This window comes from Neodiprion fabricii, chromosome 7, assembly GCF_021155785.1.
Source record: "Neodiprion fabricii isolate iyNeoFabr1 chromosome 7, iyNeoFabr1.1, whole genome shotgun sequence".
Lineage (NCBI taxonomy): Eukaryota > Metazoa > Arthropoda > Insecta > Hymenoptera > Diprionidae > Neodiprion > Neodiprion fabricii.
Window position 1 is genome coordinate 926,176 of NC_060245.1, and position 24,855 is coordinate 951,030.

Below are 24,855 nucleotides of genomic sequence, written 5' to 3' on the forward strand. Positions count from 1 at the left end.
ACGAAGTTCATTTTCAAAGCGCCGAAAATTTCCTGCCAGTCCGATCACTCGAAGCATACTTAATCCCAGGCATGGACGCACATACACAACCAACAACAGAAAGGAAAAAGACTAGAAGAAAGAAAATGGCGTCGTTAAGCGGCGACGAGAGTGAAATTATCGCTGCCGAGCCAGGTAAGACATAGAAATATCAGTGTAAATGGTTGATTGTTATTTAGTATAGATATTGACGAATGATCGGCTGAAAAATTGGCAAAAAGTATCCCAGTTGTACGCGGTGCGATGAGATTGAAGACCGCGGTTCGCGGCGCATCGCAAACCGCCATTATCCAAGCGACACAATATCATCTCCAAATAAATTTGTAACGTATCGTTACCCTAATGCCTCCATCCACGTTTTCACAGTCAGGCGAACCAGGTCCGGCCGTGCTGTGACCAATTTAATCGTTACCAAAAAATCACCGGTCAAAAAATTACTCGCTAGAGCTACTCGCTCCCACAAGAAGGCCCGCGAGGGCGAGGATTACTTGCAACCGGAACCTGAGGTAACGTATTTCATGAATTTATGCATTTTCCAAATTTCTCGAGTATCTCACACTGTCGAATCGCAGGAGGAGGTTTATCTTGGCGAGGAGGAGAATTTGGAAGAAACTGAGGATGCCTCGGAGAATGGTCTGCTCCAACAGACACTGGAGAGTTCCATCAGCGAGCAAACTGTCGAAGAAGAAGGTACGACCTTTCACCTCGAACTTGAAGACTCGCAGGATATAGTTTTGGTTCAAGACACGGATATCTTACATCAGGATCAAAATCCAGATACAGAAATCAGAATTGTGTACCGAGACAGAGATGTCGAGGAGGAAGTTCCTGAGCTTGAGGCTCCGCCGCCACCCCTCGTCACCAAAGTTACACCCTCAGGCTCCATTGTTTCCACGCTGAAAGTAAAGGAAACAATTCAGCTTATAGACACGGTAATTCAACGCTTCTTTCTATTTTGTTTTTTTCCCTCTTGCCCAGATCAGATAATTGACCATTTGGAAAGATTTGACTCAATGTATGATTCATTCTCCAAACCTTGTTGCAGGAAATGTCTGAGAACAGTATGGAGCCTGCAGAGCTTGATGCTGAGGAGGAAGTGGAGTCCGAAGAAGTGATGGAGACCATCGTAGAAGAAAATGACGAGGTGATGGATGACTTCCACCATGTTCTTAATCAGGGAGAAGAGGCGGAGGAGATCGTAGAGATGGAGCCATTGGAAAATGGGACACAAAATTCGTTTGTGCATGAAAGTCTGACAGGCTTTCAAATGGATGTCGAATCTTTGAAAACCTCATCCGTTGATCACAGCATGCTCACTACAGACAGCATAGAAGCTGACACAAAGAGGCCAGAAAGCTCGGATGAAAATCCAGATGAAAAAGAAGAGAAAGCTGAACCTGATACAGAGGCCGTTTCTGAAGATGAACTTCCAACTGAAGCTGCCGCTAAGGTATGACTAAAATAATACGGTATTGAATTTGCTGTATCAGTTTTTGGCGCTCGTTTACTGTTACAGAATTGATGATCTTAGTTTTGTCATTTGCTCCTATGCTTCCATGTATTCCGAATCTTCTCAAAATTTTCTGTCATTTTTTTTTTTATCACCGTTAGGATGAACATGAAATGGAAGCGATATCAGAAGACGAGTTTTTCCCTGTAGAGTCGGCCCTCCAGGTAGACCCCATCCCATAATCCTATAACCCTGTAGTTTTCTGACATCAACACAGAAAATATTCAAACGTTATTTTGCAGTGAAAGAAAAAAAAGTTTGAAAAATTAATGTTTGATCTTCTGTACATGACCTAGGAACCCGAAACAGAGGCAGTTTCAGATGAAGAGTTGCCTGCCGCAGCACCTGCAGATCTTGGAGAGACGGAATCTGTTTCCGAGGATGAACTCCCACCGGATGGTGACAAGAAAAAGAAAGCCGGAGCTAAAGCACTTAGCAAAGCTGCAGCAGACAGTGCGAAGACAAAGCCTGAGGGAGGTGCAGGTATGTACTTTTTAGTTCAAGAAATATTATTCAATTATATTAGAATTTAGAGGATTATGAAAAAGAGGAGTCAATATAGTTTGGTTAAGCTTGATCGGTACGTTCTTTTTGAAATTATTTTTCTTCGTCATTTCTAGGTAAACGTAAATTAAACGCTGAAGGAGAGTACGACCCAAGTTCTCCGACATCTGAAAACAATGACGAAACACCTGCCAAAAAAGTTGCAATTACCTCGGGAGTTGAAGGGGCTGAAAACAAGCCAGAGGCGAAGCCAGCATCTCCGAAAAAAAAAGCACTCCCAGAGCTTGACAAGTATTGGAAAGCTGTAAACGAAGATCCCTCTGATTTCACTGGTTGGACTTATCTTCTTCAATATGTGGACCAAGAGGTAAGTTTTGCATGATTTTCAAAGTGCAATACCTAATTGTTCGTCAACTTGTCCGTTAGGCGGTAAACCCGTAGGTAACCAAATGTCTCTTGAAATGTTGTGTGCGAAGTAAATGATCGAAGGTTGTTTTCATTCTGCAGAATGACGCAGAAGCTGCACGAGAGGCGTATACGAAATTCTTGGAGCGTTATCCATACTGTTACGGATACTGGAGGAAGTTCGCGGATTACGAAAAGAAGAAAGGAAACCCGGAGAATTGTCAAACGGTGAGTTCACTTTTTCAATACATATATAAATATTCCCTAGGCTTAGTTATCATCATTATTGATATTACTATAACTATTATTATTGCATACTACTATTACGGATACCGTTATTACTGTTACTACTATCATTATTGTTACTGCTATAGCTGTTATACCACTTCTACTGCTACTAGGATACATACAATGATATTCATGAATTTTTTTAATGAAAAAAAAACCTCTAATATGAAACTAGCTCGAGTTAGGAAGACGCCTGGGCAGTGCGCACGCACGTAAATATGGTTTTCCCTTCCAACAGCCTAGCACGTCTTGCGGCACCCATTCGACTCTCTCCGTTTACCGAATAGCTGATCATTATTTATTAATTATTATCACTACTGTTGTGCTAGTAAGGCTAAAGTATTACTACTACTACTATTACTACTACTACTACTACTACTACTACATATTAATATCGTATACGAAATATCAGTATCATTACTATAATACTAATGGTAAAATTCATACAACGTACATAAGTGAAAATAATAACGACGAATTAGTAGCACATCGATTTTCTATCAGCTTATTGTTGTTGTTCTTATTATTATTCTTATTATTATCATTATTATTATTATCATCGTTGCCGATCTTGTCGATATTTACATTGACAATGTGTTGTTCCTCCTACTGTTGTTTCTGTTTTTGCTGTTCTTGTTGTTACAGTAGTTTACATGAACTTTATAAGGTGAAAAATTCTGTACACGTTGTAGAGTTACGTACGTATCTTACATATGACAAAACAAAAAATATTACAACTCGCAACAAAAGCAAAAAATCAAAGTATTGTAAACTTACGAATAGGGATAAGATGGTTGTTTTGTTTGTTTGTTTTTTTTTTGTTTTTTTTCCACTTTTTTTTATATTACCTTCCTCTTACTCGTTGTAAAGTAAGTAAGTAAGTTTATATTGGTCGGGTATATCGGTGTTGAGACAAAGTCATATGACAATGACTTAAAGAGATGAGCGCTCACGTGCCAGAGAAAAAGGGGGCTTCAGAGAGCGAGAGAGAGCGATAAGAGAGAAGATATGACAACGCGCGCCTCGTGTCGGAGTCTCCCTGAGTTTTAAGGTGAATGCACAATGCTCTGCAATCTCTGTGTTTTTTAATTATTACCACAACACAAATTTATTTACAGTACGCCTACGGTATGTGAGTAAATATTACTTATGAGAGCAACGATCCATATCTAATTATATATATACCTACACATATATATATATAATACATATAATATAATTTTTTTTCTAAGTATAAATCTAACCTTATATATAACATGATCTTTTCGTTTTTATATACGTATATAAACGTTACGATGCAAAGAAAAAATAACCACACGTGACAAGGACAAAAAACATATTAATAGATTTACATATATTACCCGAGCGCCCGATAAGAAACGTATATATATATTTTAAAAAAAAAAATCGACAAAATCACACGAACAATTTTCCTCTCTGAACATCATCATTGATAATCTCACAGGTTTTTGACCAAGGATTGAAAGCGATATCGCTCAGTGTCGATCTATGGCTGCACTACATCAATCATTGCAAAACAGTTTATGAAAACGATGAAGAAAAACTTCGGGAACAATATGAGAGAGCCATAGAGGCCTGCGGACTGGAATTCAGGTGAGATTAGTTCATTTTATCATGGTTGAAACATCCTGATAAATTCTGAGTATCTCTTCTGCTACTCAAGTCCGATCTGTCAATATTTCACGTGTCAAAAATGGTCTAATTACTCTTCAATTGTCCCGCTTTGTACCAGATCTGACCGTCTCTGGGAGAGTTACATCAAATGGGAGTTGGAGGCAAAGCGTCTAAGTCGAGTGACCGCTCTGTACGATCGCCTGTTGTCAACGCCTACGTTGTGCTACCTGTCGCACTTTGAGGCCTTTCAGGAATTCGTCTCGTCGAATCTTCCCAACAAAATCTTGAACGTCGACGACTTTCTTACCCTACGTGCCGAGGTTAAGGCTCTTCTCAAATCGGATGAGGCTACCACCGCAACAGCTTCGGTAGCGGACGATGCACCGCCTGGAGAAGAACCATCGCCACACGAGGTCCCTCCCACTGACGAGGAGACCCGGGCTATCAGAGAGAAAATCATTAGCACCAGGCGAAAAATGCACAAGGCCAACGTCAACGCTGTCGCTGCAAGATGGTCGTACGAGGAAGGGGTAATGTCGATTTTCATTTTCTTTGATGGGTCGAAATAGGGTTGAATAATCTGACCAAGATTCTAATCACATTTGTACTTTATATTTCCACAGATCAAGAGACCTTATTTCCACGTTAAGCCCCTCGAGCGGTGTCAACTGAAGAACTGGAAGGAGTATCTAGACTTCGAGATCGAGCAAAAAGATCCGGCTAGAATCATCATACTTTTCGAGCGCTGTTTGATCGCCTGCGCTCTGTATGATGAATTCTGGATGCGAGTAAGTTGTTGTCATTTCACTTTTGAAGGAATGGAGACAAAAAGACAGGATAACTTTATTTTATTTCTCCTCTGTTTTATTCCAGTTTGTACGTTATTTGGAGACTCAAAAGAGCGAGAACGCTGAGAAGATAAGAGACGTGTATTCACGCGCGTGCATAGTTCACCACCCGAAAAAACCTAACTTGCATTTACAATGGGCGACGTTTGAGGAGGGTCAGGGAAACTTTGAAAAAGCATCGGAAATACTGGAGAAAATTGACGCGGCATTGCCTAATATGCTGCAGATCGCGTACCGTCGTGTAAATCTCGAGCGCCGAAGAGGGGATTTGGACAAGGCCTGTGCCCTGTACGAGAATTACATAAGCAACAGCAAAAATCGCACGATAGCCAACAATGTGGCTGTCAAATACGCGAGGTTTTTGTGCAAGGTCAAGAACGATATTGATAAAGCCGTAAAAGTACTCCTCAAGGTAATTAAATCTCTCAGACATCGCATTAACATTAAATGTGAATAAATTGAGGCATTTTAACGTTCATTCGAGAACGTGAGATGAATTTTTCTAATCAATTCTCCGTCAGGCGACCGACAAGGACAAGGACAACCCGCGACTTTATCTACAACTGATCGACCTCGGCCTGCAGCGGAGCCCGGTCGACACCTCGGAGGTCGTCGGGTACATGGACATGTTCATAGAGCGCGAGCATGCCGACCTCGAGCAGCGAGTACTATTTGCGCAAAGAAAGGTCGAGTTCCTTGAAGACTTCAGCCCGGACATACGCCAAGTACTTAAGGCGCACGAGCAGTTCCAGAAGTGCATAAAACAAGCCAAAGAAAGAAAGAAGGCGAAGAACGAGGACAGCAAGAGGTAACGAATACTTTAATAAACAGAAAAATATTATATACATGTATCGGGGTGGGCACACACCTGAAAAACCTGAAAATGTCAGGGTATTTAAAAGGGGTAATGGAAAACCTGGAATTGTCATGGGATTTTTAATTTGGACATTGAAAAAACTGGAAGTATTAGTTTTCTGTCATCGGAATTCGAAATGATATTTTGAGGTAACAAATTTGCTTAAACTGACTTTTTTTTGTACATTATATATTTTTTTTCGGTTCGGATTGAATTTGAACTGAATATAGAGTCAGTAAGGTAAACAATTTAGGTCTTGTAACTTACTAAAATTGGGAAAATGCAAAGGAAGATTAGGTTTTAGGTCCTGGCAAACCTAGTAATGTCATGGAATATTTTTTCCCAAAAATTTGTGACCACCATGATGTGTAAAAGGCCGGTAAAACTGAGGTAAAATTAATCTCAATGTTCCTTTCGCAGCGAGACGTCACCGCCAAAGAAAGTCAAGCCTGGCGACCAATCCAGCATTCCACCGCCGCCTTCGGTCGGCTCGCAGTCTTCTTACCAGTACGGAAGCGGACCGAGCGGCCCGTATCAGTCCCAGCAGCCTTTCCAGGGTGGACAGTACAGCGGGCAGGGTAGTTACCAGCAAGGATATCAGCAGTACCCGCCACCGTCGGATCCGAATTACGCGAATTATCAAAACTGGCAGTACGGTCAGGGCGGACCTCAGGCTTACGGCCCCTACAATCAGTGGGGATCGTACAATTACTACTAAGCACAGTCGCGAAAGAGGTGATCTTTGTACATTCTTTTCAATAGTCTAGCTGTTACTGCTGCTGCTGGTGGTGATCAACGCGCGTTGCGAGTCTCGTTCAAGGGGCATTTGCCTTCTGAAATAAGTATTTTTTCTTTTTCTTTTTTTTTTTTTTTTATCCTGTTGTTAAAATTAATTTTTATTTTGTTCAAAAGTGAGCGAAATCAATCACGTCTCTCAAGCCAAAATTTTCGTCGTACATATGCAGTGGACATTAAGACTTTCGGGATTGAAATAGAGACGAGAAGAGGTAAGATAAGATAAGATAAGAAACGATGCGTATCTGATTATGTGAAAAAATAAATTACTCATTGATTCCTTTTGTCGCTAGAGGGAAAAAAACTTTCCTTTTCTAAAGGAATTTTGTTTAAATTATTCACACGCCGATAATGCGAATTGCGCGTCGTTCGCCCCTTGAACTAATCTGTCGGTGTATTAATATTATTTCCAACCAGCCTAGACCCACGGACACTTACACACGCATATTCAATCACACGCAATCTTCACTACTGTTGAACCGCGAACGCGATAAGTAAAACTAAGAAAACAGGTTCTCATGTTATATTAATATGCATAAGGTAAGAGATAAGACAAGGCAGAGGGCAAAAGAAAGAAAACAAATAAGAAACGAAATACAAAAATCCACGTTTCACATGCACGTTCGTTTACTATTAGATCACAATGGGATTTTCCTTCGACATAGAAACGTGTTTTATAATATTACTCTTATGACCTTAAAATAAGTGAGTCTGAACAATAATTTGAAAAACCAAATACAAAAAAGAAACAACAAATTACAGTATAAACTCACAATTATCGTTCAAGTTTGACGAAAATAATCGAATAAAAAGCAAAATAAATTAAATAATTACGTTAATATACATTCGTAATAGTAATAAATGTTAATAAATTTTTATCGAACTCGTGACGAATCGTTTTACTTGGCGATGGTTGGTTATTAGCTGTGTGAATTATATGAAAATGAGGAGAATGCGAAAAATAAACGAAAAAAAAATATATACATATGAACGTAGATATCCATTTTTTTTTCAATCCAGTTTAAAAAGAAAATAATATTTGATATTAACCTTGTTCGTACAATCGCAACATTCATTTTTCGTCAAATTGATTCACTTACTAATATTCGATAGTCCTGAAAATGAAAATGCAGGAAAAGAATGTTTCATTTTGTTCCCTGGTCACATTCTTATATTAATTTGTCACACAGTTATTTATCTTTCTCTATTTCGCAATCCGATTGGCAAAAGTCATGTAGAGAAGGGATAGTGAACAGATAAAGACCGTGAAACAAACATAAACATTTGACTCGCTTGGTATTGATAATAGAGTAATGATAATGATAATGAGAACAACGAAAATAAGTCAACAATTGTTTAATCGTTATTATTATTAATGCTTTATTGATAATAATTATTATTACACGTATGCTACTTGAAAAAATATCACAATTATTATTGGATACTTGAAACAGAAAAGCGGAGCTGAAATAAACAAACAACACCCACCCAAGTATCGGGTGAGTGTGCGTATAATCAATCCTTAGCAGTTTATTTTTCAAATGATTGAAATCTAGGTCGATATAAAATTTCTTATCAAGATGAACACGTCTAATTGCAAATTCTCTTACATTTCCTACTTATGGAATTATCAATTTTTCATTTCATGCAAATTGTTCATATTGTTTACGACACACGTTCGAATTATTTGAGATTTAGTACAACGTAAAGAATAGAGAGGGAGAGAAAGAAAAGAATAGAAAGTACATTTCAATAGTATAATATTAAAGTAGTTTTTTAATGTCATGGAAAATTGTGAGTTTTTTCTTTTTTACTTTTTTTTCTGTCATTTTGCTCGCAACACGTTAATATTATTTATTAATATTATCTTGAAAACTTATACAGAATTGTTAGATTTTTTTTTTTTTTTTTTATGTTTTTTTTTTCTAACTCGAGAGATTAATAGCTGTAAAGATCTACACAAAGGGCGCAAAAATAAAAAGTAAGGAAAACATTATTGTTACAACGCCTAGTTTAGCAAATCTATTCGCCCGTTGTTTTATTATTAAACAATAAGGTTTTGAACCCAGTTTTGTAAATGCGAATGAACTTCTTATTCGAAACTTCACAGATTTTTCTAGCTTCCAATAGGCGTAATTATTATAATAACGTATATCAAAGTATAAAACGTCAAACTTTGTTTGAAAAATTCAAGGTGTACCTTTTTTTTCTCTCTTTTTCAATCAAAGAAATTTAATATTTTTTTAATGTAGTAATAAAAAAATGTATAGCGCGTTGGGTGTTTTTAACAAAGTTATTAGGCTAATTAACAATTCCAAGTTGCAATCTTTAAGCGACCACTGCACTAGATGCCATTTGATTGACTCCGCACGTTCCGTCGCCTCTGTACACCCTGTAATATCCTTTTTCGCCCCATTGAGGACCCCAGCTGTTCTTTATCGTCCAATAAGGCAGTGTTTTATGAAAGATGGGATATGCTGTAAAAATAAAAATAATAATGATAATAACCGTCAAGATATTTATAAATTTATTAACACGGGACGAGATTTCACGGTATGTGACAGTGCTACTGGTTTTTGTACCGTTGTTATTTTATACAGTTTCTCTTTTAACTGCCTTACGGTTCCTAATGATGGACGATCAAATGTAAAAGTTTGCAATTATATTCCATATCGTTTCACTGTTATCTACTCAGCATTAGAATAATGCAGACATGGAGAAAATACAGGCTTAACAATGTGGCAGGAAGTCATGTAGATTGAGAACAGTTGATAAAACGTTGATTCATTAATTTTTCAGCGTAACGTTTTAATGACTATTTTTCATCATTTAAGCTTTAGAATAATTGATATAGCGATGAAAAACAACTGTCTGTATAAATAATTTAGTAGAGAATTTGATTTACAGAAAAATGTATATCAAGGGCAAGTTCCATAGTTTTCAGCCAAAGACTGGAAAACTAATGAAACTGCACTCAATACGAACTCTGACTGTGAGTCAAATTCGCCATAAGTTTACTTACTGTGAATTCCGTAACCGACGATCAGTACTCCATGATCAAGGTTTGTCGGGCTGCAAAGGAATTTGTAGGGATGGGAAATACCGCCCATGTAGAACTGCATTGCATTGGCATTAATGCCGATTGAAATGGGGCCATTTTTCACCAGCCACTGAGCCATTTGGGTCTCGTTACTGGTGATATTTACCGCAGAAACAACCTTCGCTCTGACCTCGCTAGTATTGAAGTGACAAACTTCGTTAGCCCCGTCATAGGGATAGTCCGATTCCAGCTCAAGTCCTCCGATTTTTTCTATTGCCCTGTACGCGTTGTCGGGTAAACCGCCTCCGCAGCCTTCATCAAGCGTGTCGCAGTCGACCAGTTCCTGCTCGGAAAACGAGAGCAGGTTTCCGTGGCGCAAGGCGTACTGTCCTTCGATGTTTCCGGTGACCGAAAACGCCCAGCATGAACCGCAGCTTCCCTGGTTCTTTACTGGCGTTACCACGTTGTGGTCACGCCAGTCGAAAGACTCGGGAAGCATGACGTTAGGAATCTCAGCCATCGGTATCGGGATCTCGTTTTCTACCCTAAGCTCCGGCTTCAGTCCCAAATACCGTTTAAACTCTTGTGTCGTCAGATCAGCGAACATTGAAGCGCCGTAAATCGCAGTTCCCTGTTCGTTGCGCTGCAGCTCTTGAACAGTCATCATATTTAGCTGGAAAACTTTGAATCGATATTTCCTGTCGGACAAACTTTCATAGCTTTTGTTGTACTTGTCAACAAAGTCGTTGAACAGCCTCTCGTTTCTCAGATACGTGGACTGCTCCAGCATCTTCTTGCTATAGTCCTTGCCTCTCAAGCTCCTCTTTGCTCGTTCGTTCGCCTTGCAGTTCACCTGCACATCGAGCGCCCCTGACTTCAGCCACGGCCTCGACCAGACCTTCACTTCGCACTCTTGTGGTTGGCTGCCAGCTTTCAGTTGGCAGTTGTTCTTTGTTCCCTTGGGACAGTCACTCTCTCCGAGTCTCACGTTTATTATGTACTGACTCCCTTGGACAACCTGACGGGTCGCGGACATGATTTCAATCAACATGTGCTCGTTCTGTCCCCCCAAGTTTTCCGAAAATTTACTAACACCCAGATTCGCGTAGTTTTTCACCTCCGGGTCATCGATGCTTATCGGTTGTACTGCTCCCATCACTGCGGAACGTTTCTTTCTCAGGTTGGTATTCGGCTGGCATGTTACAGTTATCTTCAATTTATCCGTGGAAAGCCACGGCCTTGACCAGGCACTAATTTCACACGTCTGGGGCTCGCTGCCAGCTTGCAGTTGGCAATTGTTTTTCGTTCCCTTCGGGCAGTCGCTGACTCCAATTTTTACCGTCATCTTGTAAAGAGAGCCTTGCACAATCTGTTTAGTTGCTGATGTCACATTCAGTAAAAGTGGCTCGTTCTGTCCCTGATATGTTTCCAAAAATTTCTGAAATCCCATGGCTGTGAAGTTTTTAACATTCTCGTCGTTGGTGCTGATGGAAGTGGCACTTCCAACATTTCGCTTATTCCGGTTGATGTTAGCTCTTTCTTGCCGTAAATCAGGTAGCGCATCTTCTACACTTTCATTGAAGTTTGATTCTAAGTCCGAAGAAGAATTCACCATCAATCTGTCCACTTTCTCCGGTCTGATTATCTCCTCGGTTACCGGTTGCCTCCCGTCCTCATGATCGTCCACTACCGCAGTCTCTGTTCTCAATGGTATATCAAAGCCCTCCAAAAACTCCTCAAACTCTTTCTGCTTATCAACGAATCCTTGTACCTTTTGTCCATTATCTGGTCGCTCAAGTTCCACCCTCACTATGGGAGCCTCGGTTACCGCCGGTCTTTCCTGATTTAATACTTGTGCTGAATCTTCTTTCTGAAGTTCGTGGAGTTCATCAGGGTCCCTTAGAACTTGCAGTCCCTTAGTTTCAAATATGTTTTCTCCCGACAGAACGCCCTCCGTGTTTCCTGGATTCCAAATTATCGTATCCGAAACAGCGTTTACTTCATTCTCGTCATCTGAACGAGCGGTGCAATTATTTCCGGTAATCTGCCTGTCACCCTGTATCCAGGGCCGCTCCTGGAACGTGATCAGACACCATCTACTAGGGGAGTCACTCCGCAGCGAGCATAGTGAGCGTTCCGTAACTGCGTCGTTCAGACAGTTTGACTCTCCGATTTCAGCAAGAAGCTTATACTCGACGGCTGTAGAACTCGGAGGAACAGCCCGAGTCACTTTCAGCATCCTTATGAATTTGTGCGTGTGTTCGTTCTGTCGGAGTCTGTCCATAGCGTCCAGAGCTTGTGTGACAAAGGCGTTCAGCCCTGGCAAATTTGGGTTCAGTTCGTAAGGGCAGCCTGCACAGTAATTCGAGTTTTCCGCTTTGACCGCAATGAATGGCTCAGCTGATTCGGTATCCGGTTTTTGCAGCTCAGCTGCCGCTTGAACCTCGTGGTCGAGGTCCAAGGTGCTCTTGTGGAAGTCGCTGTCTGTGCCGGGACTATTCTGCTGTTGCTGCGACTGTTGGATATCCTCCTGAGTGGACTGAGGGTACAGGTACAAGCATTGTATAGTATTTGGGTCAACTTCTACCTGTCCCGATGTGTCTTTCAGGTCTATAGTGCACGCCTCTCTGGGACAGCTTGTCGAACCCTCTGAGCATATTGTTTGCAGGTTCAGGGTCAGTCTGTAGATCACGAAGCTTGGCTCCAACTACGAAGAAAGAGTTGGAGGTTGTTAAAGTGGAAAAAAATTTGCTATCTGCTGACTCTTGCTTTGTTTACTTATTTGGACAAACGTTTGCATGCATATCGTGATATATGGACTCTTGGCACATCTGTGGAAACAACGCAGACCACGAATGTTTGGTAATCTGCATATGGGGCTTATAACGTTAACATGCCAGGTCACCGATACTGATAACCCGGTACATTGGTGTAATCTTTTTATCTTGATGTTTCTGTTATTTGTGAATATTATAGAGGCAAAAATATCCTGTCTGTAACCCAGTTTGAAGTGAATTCTTGCAAGAGATGCTGTTATGACGATTAATTGTTATGAAAAAAAGAAAAGTTAAAATTGTTAAATAATTGTCCGCTCTTTAGGGCGATTAAATTACTTCACATATTCATACGTGAACGCGCGAGCGACATCACGAAATTATACATTCTATACGTAACGATTTGTCATCGCTACGGTTGACAAAGAGATTTCGCACGCGCCAAGCGTTACCGTATTTGTAAATAACGACGTTAGAAATTCCAAGTTAGATATCCGCTAAGTGCATGACTATGCGATGATCGATTATTGCGCGCTTTGTCGCGGAGTCAGAAGAGAATTCCAACAATAAAAATTGCAGCAATGTATTCGGAAATAGAAAAGTTTACTTTCGAAATGTCACGGGATGATGAGAACATACGCGACGAATGACATCAAGTATAAAATACACAGCATAATTACCAATTTTTGCGCGCTAATGAGGTTTCCGCCCCTATACGTGTTCTGGGTTGGCGAATTTCTGTTCAACGAATTAATCGCCGTATGGATGAGGGACTCGGGGACACTTCGCAGGGATATGTTTACTGGGTTGCAAGTCCCATCAAGCGCTGCTGATAACAATAATAAAACCGTAAACAACGTCGGGAACGTGAACGACCCGAGTTCTGCCATCTTGACGTTTCGCCTTCGCAAGTTCAATTCTTACTCCGCTCTCGCGAGCATCCGAATTTATACATACACGTCGTATACACCCGGAGGATTCGACGCTGTCACCACTCAACGGTAATTCAGAGGTTAGATGGCCGTTCTGCCTATCGAGTATGGTTTATTCGTTCTTAATAAACTCTGTCACTCTCCCTCTGCGCCATGATTGGGTGAGGACGCGCGCTTAGCCAATCATGGGCAAAGCGATAGAGATAGAGTGCAACAGGATTGACCTTACCGATCAGGCATGCGAGCATTGAGCAATACAGCTGGGTGTACTTCCTGCTTCTCGCGTAGCGCAGAAAACTACACTTGCAACTTTAAATTTGCACAATTTAGCAGTGTATAAATTTCATTTGCGATCAATTCTCCGTGAATTTTTTTCCGTCAACTTTTTGCGCCTGATTATCAAAATCCAACACAAAAGGTACAATATTCTTCTTTACGAAATTTATTTACTATCGCTGTAATTAAACAATTCAACGCGACTTTTCCTTACAGTTTTCAGCTTGTTTACAAAAACGAGATTCTTGCATCGTTAGAAAGAGAAAATATGTTTTTTAATTCTTGTCTAAAAATAATAGTGATTAGTAAGCGAGTAGAGAACATAAACTGAATATTACCTTGTCGTTAATTTGAAAGTGATTTCATTAGATTAAACCTTATCGCGGAATTTCATCTTTTATCGATAACATTTTTAGGAAATAAGTTATTAGGGAAAATAATATTAACTAGGTAAAGTGAGATAAAATTCTATGTCTCTCAACTTAAACGTGATACAGTGGGATACGAAACAAATTCTCAATTTAATTCCACCAATCCAAATAACATTGAGTCATCTTGTGACACACATTATCTTCTTATTTATCTTTCGACCGATTCAACGGGTATCACGTTGCAACCGAGCAATCCTTTTCCACTCCAAGGTTTGGGAACCAGTGTAAGAACCGCCGTGTTCAATCCACGCTTTATTTTCACAAATATCGGCTTATATTTGCTACTTTCAACGAGATCCCCCACATCCTTTAATGATCTGAAGTTACGGGAGTCTATGGATCCAAACTCCATGATCAAATCTCCCACTTCTATACCCTAAAGAATGCAAACAAAAAAACAAACATACACTATGAATTACTGTTGAAAATGCACAAATATTCCTGATTAATAGTTAATATGGTAAAAGAAAAAATTTTAATATTAATCTGTTTACAGAAAGTTCAGCCGGAGAAGCGGAAGAGACCAAATTCACTTTCAAGAATGGTTCTGAAAGCGTATTCTCCTCAGCATTGTTTACGCTGGTTTCGGAAGGCTGACTCTGACTGCCGGATATCGAGTGAACCTGATGTAGTCCAGCCTCGATTTGCCTCATCAACGCCTTGTGATCGTTTTGGAGACCTGGTAATGGTAAGGTTTTAAAATTGAGAGAAAATTCCTCAGGTGCGTATCACTGCTGACAGTTGCACTATTTCGGTATTTGACATACATATTATCTTATGGCGAGCATGCCTGACTTGGTAGACGTCTACGTCGTCACGAGGAAAACCATCAGAGTCTACCAAAGGGTCGTTCATACCTACATGGTTCTGAAAGCAAGTGAAAACACAGGAAATGTTCAAACAAATCCGGTACTTCAAGGCTTAGTTTAGGTGGCTTTAAAATCTGACCCGTCATCGTTCCTTGTTGACATCAAACCACATTGTGTGTATAAATACCGTCGATTGCGATAGTTCGATGGTAAATTATGTGATTTTTGGGTACCTACGCAGTCGAGGATCTCTTTGTAGCCTTGAATATCGGACTCTAGCTTGTCTTTCGCTTTTATTAGCTCCAATAAACGCTCCTTTGCCTGCTCAACCTCCATGTCAGCCACCATGTTTGTTGTGATTGCGATTATTTTACGGTAATTTCTCGATTCCCTCGCAGTGACCGCATCTATAATATTTCCGCATTCATTGGTTGTGTCGTTGAAGCCAGGGACGTAGCTAAACCTCAAGATCCCCGAGTATTGATTCGAAATTCTTACAAAACCGTTTGGAACATTATTAACAAACATCAAATTTCTACGGCAAACAAGTCATGACAGTTTGAACATTTTTTATTTCCTTGATTCTTAGCTGAACAATTTTTGATTAAAATCTAAAATTACGAGCTAGATAAATTTGATATCTATTTCACAACTGTATAGTTGTTCAGAATATGAAAAAAAAATGATTTAGTTATATTGCAGCTTATTATAGTTACTACTGTGACACCCACAATGATAAATGTATATACTTAAACTAACAACTACAGATAATCATTCAACTGCGACAGGATCATTTAACCCATTTGCAATTTGAGGAATAATGCCTTCAGATATCTCGCCTCGTAGGTGACGGTCTGTTTGCCCAGTGGCACTGTCGGAATCTCTTGAATGTCCAGTGGCTGTTCTATTACCGTTCTAACATCCCTCCCGTAAACTGAAACGAATAAGTAACAAGAAAACAGTAAGCAGAGAAGCGTTCAAACGTGAACAAGCCCAAGCGGATCCTTGCTACCTTCACAATGTTCCAAGAATTGCACACATTCTTGAAGCGTTGGATCCTTGAGAACAACGAGCTGCTTAGCCAACTGTTCCAGCAAGGAAAGGAAGCATCTTTTTGCATAGAACCACGTGTCGGTTCCTAGTTTCTTGCTGTAAGGCTCCAGACTCTTCATTACTCTGGATATACCAAACTCGTAGTTGCCTTTGGCACAGTACAAGGTTCCTATGACCAAGTTCACGATGCAAAGATGAAACAGTTTCTTTTCCTGGTCCTCAAACGACACAGTTTCCTCCTCTTTTTCTATCTTCTTCATCAGCTCCTCAGCCTCCGCATTCTGCGAAGTCATAATGTAGCTGACGCAAAGGTTGGCCAGAACTATCGCGCTGATATCTAGAATCTGAAACATATTTAACACAGTTTTCAGGCTGTCAATTAATTACTAAGAGATATCTAGCTTACGTTGTCGTATTTCTTCTTGACAATGGGCTCGTAGAACCCTGTCGCCTCTTTGAATTTGTTTTCCTGCATGAAGAGTGTGTGAGCAACGTTCAGTTTCCACACATCGTGCTCGTTGCAGAACTCTACGCTCTTTCTGAATATCTTCTCGACTTGGGCATAGTTCTCAAGTTCCCAATATATCTTTGCCTGCGCCATCAGAACTGGAACATACCGCTCCAGAGCTTCCTCGTAGTCATTCACCGCTCGCTTCACAGCGTTATCGTCATGGTTCAGTCTTGCCTCCTGTACCTGCTTTGTCGCTTTCCGCAAGGTCTCGGTGTGTTTGTTTGCCAGGTCATCAAACTTCCTGTATGCTTCCTCTGGCGATGTTTGTTGCGTTATCAGTGCATCCAGGAAGTCGTACAGGTACTTGAAAGAGAAAAGAGAAACAGAAGACCGTAAATGGCCTGATTTTTTGAAAGCCCCCTTTTTTCCAAAACCTTGATACTTCACTGCCATATACCGTGTTTATGTATGCATACATCCACGCAAACATAACCTGAAATATTTTGAGCTTTCTTTCTACGTCGATCAATCAAAAGGATATTTATATCGCGGAATCTCTCGGCTTAAGAATACGAATTCTTACGAGTTGGAAAAATGCTTTGCGAACTATCGATGCAGTCGGCCTAAAATTTTTCCTCAACTTGGGGAATAACAGCCTAAAAAGAAAATAAATAACACACAAAATTTACCTATAATGAATTAATTACAACCGGGAAGAAGAAAAAACGACAAGGATGACTGGATGTGAACTCAATCAAATATTCCTGGGTGAAGTCGCAGCTGTTCAAAACTATGGGGCATTTGTCAGAATACCAGGGTGCACTCAGCAGGGGCTCGTTCACAAGTCGCAGGTAAGGAGGGGAGTGACCAATGTACCGGTGTGAGAAAATCGACGACGTTTCTATTTATCTTCTCTATATTGCTTTCTCTCTTACATGGTCAGGTCAGTTCTTCGCACGTTGACGATGTTGGGGATGTGCTGCAGCGAGGGGAGCGAGTATGGTGTAAGATAATATCAATAAACGAGGAGGGTAAAATAAGCCTGTCGATGAAGCTGGTCAATCAGGGAAACGGGACAGATCTGGATCCAAATGGCGTCCAACTTCAGAGGGATGAGCAGAAGAGGAAAACAATGGGGCCTAATCAAAGAAAAGTTATCCAGCTTCAGGCCGTGCTTAATACAACGTGCGCCAAGTGCGGAACTCACGGTCATCTTTCAAGTGATTGCTTCATGAGCCCGGGTGGCAAAACTTACGAGCTGATACCCGAAATCGAGGGGGAGGACAAAACAGAAGAAGCGACAAAGCCAGAGATAGAGGAGGGTACAGTTGAGACGAAGATTAAGAAGCATAAGTCCAAGAAATCAAAGAGTAAGAAGAAATCCAAGAAATCAAAGTCAAACGAAGAACCACTGGGCAATGACAGCGACTCTGAGAATGGGGAGAGAGGGAAGAAGTCGTCAAAAAAACGAAGCAAGGATAAGAAGAGAAAACGAAAGAAGGAGAAGAAGAGCAGGGATAATTCGTCACAAAGTAATTCGACCGATGAAGACGACAAGAATGGCGACGAAGAGGATATTGATGGAATAAAGAGTTCTTTGAAGCGAAAGATTTCCGAGCTTGGCAAAGAGAGGCGCACGAAAAAGTGTAAATATTCCAGTTCTAAGCGTTAAGAATGATCAAGAATAATAATAATAATAATAATATTATCCTCGAACAAGTCGAAAATTGAAAACAAAATCTATCCAACTCACTGGCGTTAAATATTTGTAAGTTAGGTGAACGTTTTCAGCCAGTACATCTGCCGCCAGATCGTAGTACTGGTATCTGCAGTAGAGCAGAAGTAAATTGGCAAAAGTTTCTGGCGGGAATGGATTCTGCTGCAGCAGAAACTGTAACTTTTCGAAGCCCTCGCTGGGCCTCGAGTCCATGTTGATCAATGCCTGATTATGTAAGGTTACTGCATCCAATTCCTCCTCAGAACGCGGTGGCATGTCCGTCAACGCTTCCCTGGCTGCCTCGTCTGTAGATATCAATAGAGACTTGTCGTTTTTTATTAACTTAACATAACTGAGGGTAGTTCTAAATCCTAGTCATAGAATAGGATATACATTGAGAAGAGCAAAGCTACTCGGTAATAAGAAGTATGATAGAGCAGTACAATTTTGAAGCTGATATTCAATGGCAGCTTTGAGATTGAATGCCTCAGTTAGCGCAGTTTCATGCAAAGTGAGGGTGTTGCCGACGCTCCTGACCTCGATACCTTCCGTAGTCATGCCGACGCTTAATTCCGGGTGCTCTTTGATACCCTGCTCGATAATGTCAGCTAAAAAATATTCATGTTCCGTGTTCAGAATAGTTTGATAGATCAACATTTATGTTGATAACCATTGAAAGAAGGTGAGAGAACTTTATACGTACCGATGTGTTTTAGGGAGGCGGCATATTCCTTGAGTCTGTAATAGCAAAGAGCGACATTGTAGGACAAGTGGGGCTTAAATCCGACTATTTGTAATGCTGTGGAGAACTTTTTCAGCGCTTGTTCATACTGCTCCTCCTGTTGACAGGGAAAACACCTACATCGATGATACAACAACTGTTTGTCGTAAAATTAATTCGTACCTTATACAGTAGGCATCCCAGGTTGATATCAGTGTCGACATCTTCAACGGAGCACTGATCGACGTAGGCCTTAGCTCCGGCGATGTCTTCCTGCCCGTACTTAATCGCTGCTTGTAGTTTGGTGACCTTTGACTCCAGCTGCGGCTTGTCGACAATCGTCGAACAGACGCTCCAGGCCTCCTGGTACATGCATGCCTGATGGAGGGATTGAGCGTAGTAGAGCTTGTACAAGTCTTCTTCTGGGCAGATCTGTACCAGTTTTTCATAGCAGCCTGCCGCCCCGGCAAAGTCTTGCGTATAAAAATAACAATGGGCCAGCAGAGATAAGCAGGGTCTGGACTGAAACGTGATTATCGATCGCATGATGGTTTTCTCTTCCTCTCCAATTTCTATTATCTGTTCTTTTTTTAACCCACCTCAGGATATGTCACCATGAGAGTGATAAGAATCTGAATGGTTTCTGCATATTTCTGCTCCTTGATCTATGGCATGGATTCAAAATCGAATTACCATTGGCGAATATTTTAAAGAATTTGATTCTATTGTGTGGCAGGTGGATGTTACGTAATATCGTGACAATACATGCACATAATATGTTAAATATTATCTACCATAGTGTATATGGTCTTGGTGTACTCCCCATCCCTGATTACTTGGATATTTTGCGCAAAGCTGGTCATATCGGAGTTAATTTTGCTGCGGAATGAACGTTATCTTTGTAAATCGCATGTCGCGCAGCGCTGTAGAGTCGCCAATTTGCGTTAATAAAAATGTTCCTGTATGTATGTACACCGAAGGTAAACGTCACAACAGCGTGTTTTGACATACGCATTATGAAGCGTAACCATAGTAACGGCATCGTACGTAAGTGCGTACGAAGTCGCGCTCAGATCTTTGTCTACTGGTCAAAGGTCAAGGTAATGCGTGATTAATCATGAAATTTCGCCAATAATTTTGCTCGGTAGCTTTCTTTCTGCATGAATTTCCATCGCCTGCGAGAGCTGGACGGTGAAAATGTTGGTTTTGAATTGGAAAGAATTCGCGCGAAAATTTGAGACTGTATTATTGGCTGATGGCGGTCACGTGATGCATACGGCTGTATGATTTTCACAGATTTTTACGGGCTACAATGATTGATTGCTCGTGAAAATTTTGCAGGAAGTTGGCTGACTCGCACGGTTAATCCTTGTCCGTGATTGATCCAGCCAATCGTACATGCATACACGCATTAAATATCAATACAAAAATTTCAATCGAGGTGACAAGATCGATCCAAGTTACGCCTCGCATAATTCTATGTCGCGTCTCGTGTTTCGAACGATCGGAGCTTACTTTTTCCTGGTCGACGGGAAATACCGATGACACAGGGTTGAGTATATGCGTTGGAGTTGCTCGCTTAGCAGGTGAGGAAGATAGATGGATAATTGTGCCCAGGCATAGGCTCGTTACAATCAAGCATCCGATTTACGCCTGCGTGTCGGTCGATCGGTCGTAACTTGGTTATGCCGTTTTGCTCTCGAGCAGCGAGGGAGGAGAATAAGGAGAAAGAGAAGGAGAAGCTGCCATCGCCGCTCGAACCAGTAAGTGCGTATGTGACTCGGACTCGTTTTGAAATGTCCCCTGCTTATACGCTAGTCCTCGTCCTCGTGACGACCGGAGCGTTGTCGTCGAATTAACCTCTGAAATATGTCGGAACCGAGAGCCAGTCGGTCACAGACCGTCGAGGCAGGTGCATCGTTTTCTCTAACCTCTTCCCCAACCGCGCCAACGGCCCAAGTCTGCGCAGTTTGCAAAAGGTCCGACAAGATTCTCCGCTGTGCCCGTTGCAAGGTTACCGTCTACTGCAGCAAGGAGCATCAACGCGACGACTGGAAGCGACACAAGCCGTCCTGTGCTCCGAAACAGACATCCTCGGGCCCTGAGCCTAACCTAAAAACAAGCGGCAGCCCCGACTCACTGCCGAATTACTTCTCCCGCCGACCACCGGAGCCCCAGGATCCCGCCATCGCTGCCGAACAGCTCCTCGTCGCTGAGGCATCACCGATAAACCAAAAGGGTAGCTCGGAAGACACGATATTGGGAGCCAGAGCAGAGCTGCTTAACCCTGCGCTGGAAGGTTCGGAAATTCTTCGCGACATGCCGACTCCGCAGCACTACGGCTTGAGAAACTTCCCTGAGGTTAGTCTAGGCGGCAAGAATGGTGCGCTGCCGATTTCACCTCTCAGCAAACAAATCGACGATCGTGTCATTGACCACTTTTCCCGCGTCGTTGTCAAGGACATGAACAAGTGGGGCGTATGCGCCATGAATGATTTCTTGGGCCCGGCAAAAGGCTCGCTCGTCCTCGACGAGGTTCTCAATATGTATAGTGCAGGTCTGTTCAGAGACGGGCAACTCGTCTCCCAAAGAGGAGGCGCCGGTGATCTCAGGCGGGCTATTCGGGGTGACCAGATCACTTGGCTTGACGGCAAAGAGAAGGAGTGCCCGAATATTGGTCTGCTCATATCTCAGGTCGACGCCATCATCCTCAGGGCTAACAAGATGCTGTCGAATGGGAAAATGGGGCAGTACACGATAAACGGCAGGACAAAGGTACGTCACTGTCGTCAATATCTTCCTCGACCTTAGGTCTGCATTTCGTTGAAATCATTTAATTATTACAGAAGTGCTGACGATATGTTATAAAAACACTTCATCGTATGCGCCTTGTATATCATAAATTGAGTGTAAAACTGTTGAGCCATACAGGAAGCTTGTTTTCAAGTTATGCAACCTTTGTATTTTTGTCCACGTGTATTCTGCAATGATTTTTGACATCGTAACTCATCGAGAAAAATCTTTTCGACAATTTTCAACCTGCAGAAAGGATAGCCTTGGCTTGTTCCAACACCCTTGTTATTAATAACATGTGCAATGACTGGATGTCGACGTTGATGTTACCTGGCAGGTGGTAATTACGTTTATTTTGCCAAACGATGTTGGCTCCGCACACAGGTGAATTAGACTCTTGACACATGTAGATATGCAGAGTTTGTGGTTTGCGGTTTACAGCCTACTTGTATTTACAGACCGGATGAATTCGAGACTTTTCTATTTGAATAGTAATGCACGACTACGTAAATACCTATCCATCTAGCACCGGGATGCCTCTGTCACGCCTGAACGAACATAGAAACGAGAAAATTTTGTTGTGTAGCACCGTTGATAAAAAATCATTTCTTCATTCTTTTCTCTATTTTCATCATACTCTCCACCGCCACGATACTTGTCCACAAAATTGATTACATCCTTCTTATCTTGTCATATATGTTTACAAATCTGTATGATTCATTCTCAATACTCTGTTTTCTTCTTACCTCGCGTCATCATGCAACAAGAATTAGATTCCATTAAATGTTTTTGAACAGTATAACGATTCTTAGAGAATCTGGTGCCCTGATATATGTGCTATTTTTACGGGCTGAGGAGATTCGAAAAAACAAACAGAACAGAAGCTAGTCACAAATATCGTAATTCAATATGCTTCCATTTCTTTTTTTTCCCGACACACGTTCGAAAATAATGGATATATTTTCATGCTGACAATTAACACAAGGTCTATTAGATTTCTGAAATCTTATCAATTAATTGTCCAATTAAATTTGTTAGAGTAATAATTTATCTCTCTTATTCGATCTTTCGTTATCCATTGGTTAATTGTCGGCGTTTTGTACTATTACCAAATAATTCTTTCTCCATCATTCCGCAAATGTCAGATTCGTGTTCGTTGTATGTAGCATACATATGATAATAAACTCGAATGAAAGCCGCGCGAAATAGAACAACGCTGCGGATTCCGGGGGGGGGGGGGCAGAGACTACGAGTCGTTTGCTAAAATACATTTACACGATTAGCGTAAATATACTATTCTCGTCCAGTTCATAGTTGGCCTATTTTACAGCATGTACCCAGTTATATGCGTGTAATGTCCGGATAAATAAATTTACATTCGAAATAATATTTCAACAACAAAAATTTTTAAAAAACATATTAAAAAAAGAAAAAAAACTTCCGCGATCGGCGCGGAGAGGTAACAGAAGTAACATCGAGAACCAAAAAAAAAAGAAACATCGGACTGAAATTTGCAGCGTTGTTGTAATAATGCATTTTTAGAATATACATCTCTTTTATTTTACAACTTCAGATTTACCTGATGTTTGTTAACACGTTAATACAGGATTGACAAAGTCCGATTTTTTCGAATATCAATGAATCTTCGTTTTCTGACCTTTGGGAATCAGAAAAACAGGTTTTTCTGAAAAATCTTGGTACGTCCGACAATCTCCCGCGATGATATCGAAAACGGTTCGATGAAAAAACTTTAAACCTACAGGATTTTACAACCAAATGAAATGGGCATGAAAAATTGCCATGTCCCGTTTATTTTGAACTTAATTTTCGTTAAACCGGAAATAAACCGACTTTCAATGTTTTACCGAGAAACGTGTACTTTCTCCTCCTTATTACTTTTTCTAAATAAACGATTATATTTTTCCAGTTTACATATATTTATATGAAAAGATGAACAATCTATAAATTTTTTCTTCTTATTTTTCTTTCACAATTCTTTCATCAGGCTGCCAAGTTTTATAAGTTTCAGATTTTTTACTCGCCCATTTTCGGGATAATCGTGGAATTTTCTCGGACAAACTCAAAAGCCTGTATTCCCTTTCTCCCGGTGAAAAAAAAAAAACAAAAAAAAACAGTTTTTTCGGTCTGTTTTTGCTCTAGCATTTTGTTACGTCGGCTTCATAAACTTACCGCGCCTTTTCGTAAATATTTTCAATTTTCTTTCTACGAATTCGAATCCGTTTATTTATAACATAACGCGCAACATATATATTTATACACGTTATACATGAACGCAGATAGCTTTGGTAGTGACAACACGGCGTACCGCAAGAAATAGGGGGGCAGAGCGGAGGAAAGATTAAACCTAGCCTAGGCGCTCGTCGGACGACTAGACTGGCAAAAATCTATTGCGGCGAAAGAGTCGCGGCACGGATGTCTCACCGTGCGGAATATACGTATTGTGCCGCCGGTCACGTAGGCACCTCGAGCAACCAGCTGTACCCTCCCTCATCCTCTCCACACCCCCCCTAAAAGTCTATACAAACCGCCCACCACGTGTGTGGCGACGTGCGTACGTGCAATCTTGCCCGAGCCCCATTCTGGTTGAGCGTGTTTGTTCGTTCTCCCTCCCCCCCCCCCCTATGTTTTTTCTTTTTTTACTTCTTTTTACACCTGGCTTATTATTATTATATATACGGGCGAGTTAATTCAATAAGGTTGTGTACACTGCACGGAATGTTGGTACGAAAATATGTTATTTTCGAGAAGAACACGGGGAAATTGTGTGTTCGATTAATTGCTGTTCGAATATAGTTGGTAATTAGCCAATTTTAAATAAAACTAATCGAATTTATAATACGCAACGTTTTGAAATACTTGCGAATGATCTGATTTTGAGACGATTATCAGTCTTTCTTGTTCAATTAAAGTTTATAAAGGCGTCTTTTGCGTGTATTTTGACTGTCAGAATGTGTTGT

The 24,855-nt window shown here is 41.0% G+C and overlaps 6 protein-coding genes across 11 annotated transcripts in view; 3 read left to right on the plus strand and 3 right to left on the minus strand.

Moving 5' to 3' along the window:
• The first annotated feature begins 39 nt into the window (after positions 1-39).
• LOC124186836 (pre-mRNA-processing factor 39-like) lies at positions 40-9,054 on the plus strand. Its single transcript, XM_046578880.1, has 13 exons — positions 40-174; positions 406-545; positions 612-971; positions 1,085-1,489; positions 1,846-2,032; positions 2,170-2,420; positions 2,561-2,686; positions 4,212-4,360; positions 4,500-4,911; positions 5,005-5,169; positions 5,255-5,641; positions 5,751-6,037; positions 6,506-9,054. The coding sequence occupies exons 1-13, from the start codon at positions 72-74 to the stop codon at positions 6,801-6,803; spliced, it is 3,270 nt and encodes a 1,089-aa protein (XP_046434836.1). The 5' UTR covers positions 40-71; the 3' UTR covers positions 6,804-9,054.
• Positions 6,967-13,718, minus strand: LOC124186837. The gene is made up of 3 exons (XM_046578881.1): positions 13,375-13,718; positions 9,903-12,627; positions 6,967-9,357 (listed from the first exon to the last, which is right to left on the minus strand). The coding sequence occupies exons 1-3, from the start codon at positions 13,582-13,584 to the stop codon at positions 9,209-9,211; spliced, it is 3,084 nt and encodes a 1,027-aa protein (XP_046434837.1). The 5' UTR covers positions 13,585-13,718; the 3' UTR covers positions 6,967-9,208.
• A 635-nt stretch (positions 13,719-14,353) lies between these two features.
• LOC124186842 (26S proteasome non-ATPase regulatory subunit 9) lies at positions 14,354-15,526 on the minus strand. Of its 2 annotated transcripts, none has more exons than XM_046578891.1 (4): positions 15,380-15,526; positions 15,101-15,200; positions 14,828-15,012; positions 14,354-14,709 (listed from the first exon to the last, which is right to left on the minus strand). In XM_046578891.1, the coding sequence occupies exons 1-4, from the start codon at positions 15,488-15,490 to the stop codon at positions 14,482-14,484; spliced, it is 624 nt and encodes a 207-aa protein (XP_046434847.1). In that variant the 5' UTR covers positions 15,491-15,526; the 3' UTR covers positions 14,354-14,481. The 2 variants fall into 2 exon arrangements, with proteins under 2 accessions (XP_046434847.1, XP_046434849.1); XM_046578893.1 differs by having other exon boundaries at positions 15,376-15,503.
• A 181-nt stretch (positions 15,527-15,707) lies between these two features.
• Positions 15,708-20,226, minus strand: LOC124186838 (tetratricopeptide repeat protein 30A). 5 transcript variants are annotated; one of them, XM_046578882.1, is made up of 9 exons: positions 19,879-20,226; positions 19,684-19,749; positions 19,268-19,606; positions 19,067-19,202; positions 18,807-18,971; positions 18,400-18,668; positions 16,602-17,009; positions 16,155-16,539; positions 15,708-16,076 (listed from the first exon to the last, which is right to left on the minus strand). In XM_046578882.1, the coding sequence occupies exons 1-9, from the start codon at positions 19,945-19,947 to the stop codon at positions 15,937-15,939; spliced, it is 1,977 nt and encodes a 658-aa protein (XP_046434838.1). In that variant the 5' UTR covers positions 19,948-20,226; the 3' UTR covers positions 15,708-15,936. The 5 variants fall into 5 exon arrangements, with proteins under 5 accessions (XP_046434838.1, XP_046434843.1, XP_046434841.1 ...); XM_046578887.1 differs by lacking the exon at positions 19,684-19,749 and having other exon boundaries at positions 19,067-19,101; XM_046578885.1 differs by lacking the exon at positions 19,684-19,749 and having other exon boundaries at positions 19,067-19,221.
• Positions 17,096-18,373, plus strand: LOC124186841 (nucleolar protein of 40 kDa-like). The gene is made up of 2 exons (XM_046578890.1): positions 17,096-17,497; positions 17,590-18,373. The coding sequence occupies exons 1-2, from the start codon at positions 17,381-17,383 to the stop codon at positions 18,316-18,318; spliced, it is 846 nt and encodes a 281-aa protein (XP_046434846.1). The 5' UTR covers positions 17,096-17,380; the 3' UTR covers positions 18,319-18,373.
• Positions 20,227-20,472: 246 nt separating the features above from the next.
• Positions 20,473-24,855, plus strand: part of LOC124186840 (egl nine homolog 1) — a 10,582-nt gene continuing 6,199 nt past the window's right edge. The window contains exon 1 of the mRNA XM_046578889.1: positions 20,473-21,859. Coding sequence (XP_046434845.1) covers positions 20,954-21,859 — 906 coding nt within the window. The 5' untranslated portion in view covers positions 20,473-20,953. The remainder of the gene's footprint in view (positions 21,860-24,855) is intronic.

What these genes read in the sequence shown, in the direction of transcription:
- LOC124186836 (XM_046578880.1), top strand. Translation starts at nt 72, where the DNA reads ATGGACGCACATACACAACCAACAACAGAAAGGAAAAAGACTAGAAGA. An exon ending in CAACTGAAGCTGCCGCTAAG is followed by an intron (nt 1,490 to 1,845) that starts GTATGACTAAAA and finishes TACATGACCTAG; the next exon opens with GAACCCGAAACAGAGGCAGT. An exon ending in CCGTAAAAGTACTCCTCAAG is followed by an intron (nt 5,642 to 5,750) that starts GTAATTAAATCT and finishes ATTCTCCGTCAG; the next exon opens with GCGACCGACAAGGACAAGGA.
- LOC124186837 (XM_046578881.1), bottom strand. Translation starts at nt 13,584, where the DNA reads ATGGCAGAACTCGGGTCGTTCACGTTCCCGACGTTGTTTACGGTTTTA. An exon ending in TCATTAGCGCGCAAAAATTG is followed by an intron (nt 12,628 to 13,374) that starts GTAATTATGCTG and finishes CTTTCTTCGTAG; the next exon opens with TTGGAGCCAAGCTTCGTGAT. An exon ending in CGTCGGTTACGGAATTCACA is followed by an intron (nt 9,358 to 9,902) that starts GTAAGTAAACTT and finishes TTATTTTTACAG; the next exon opens with CATATCCCATCTTTCATAAA.
- LOC124186842 (XM_046578891.1), bottom strand. Translation starts at nt 15,490, where the DNA reads ATGGTGGCTGACATGGAGGTTGAGCAGGCAAAGGAGCGTTTATTGGAG. An exon ending in ACAAAGAGATCCTCGACTGC is followed by an intron (nt 15,201 to 15,379) that starts GTAGGTACCCAA and finishes ACTTGCTTTCAG; the next exon opens with AACCATGTAGGTATGAACGA. An exon ending in TGCTCGCCATAAGATAATAT is followed by an intron (nt 15,013 to 15,100) that starts GTATGTCAAATA and finishes TACCATTACCAG; the next exon opens with GTCTCCAAAACGATCACAAG.
- LOC124186841 (XM_046578890.1), top strand. Translation starts at nt 17,381, where the DNA reads ATGACTGGATGTGAACTCAATCAAATATTCCTGGGTGAAGTCGCAGCT. An exon ending in GGCTCGTTCACAAGTCGCAG is followed by an intron (nt 17,498 to 17,589) that starts GTAAGGAGGGGA and finishes TTACATGGTCAG; the next exon opens with GTCAGTTCTTCGCACGTTGA.
- LOC124186838 (XM_046578882.1), bottom strand. Translation starts at nt 19,947, where the DNA reads ATGACCAGCTTTGCGCAAAATATCCAAGTAATCAGGGATGGGGAGTAC. An exon ending in CTTACAAATATTTAACGCCA is followed by an intron (nt 17,010 to 18,399) that starts GTGAGTTGGATA and finishes TTCTCTTTCAAG; the next exon opens with TACCTGTACGACTTCCTGGA. An exon ending in TCAAGAAGAAATACGACAAC is followed by an intron (nt 16,540 to 16,601) that starts GTAAGCTAGATA and finishes AATATGTTTCAG; the next exon opens with ATTCTAGATATCAGCGCGAT.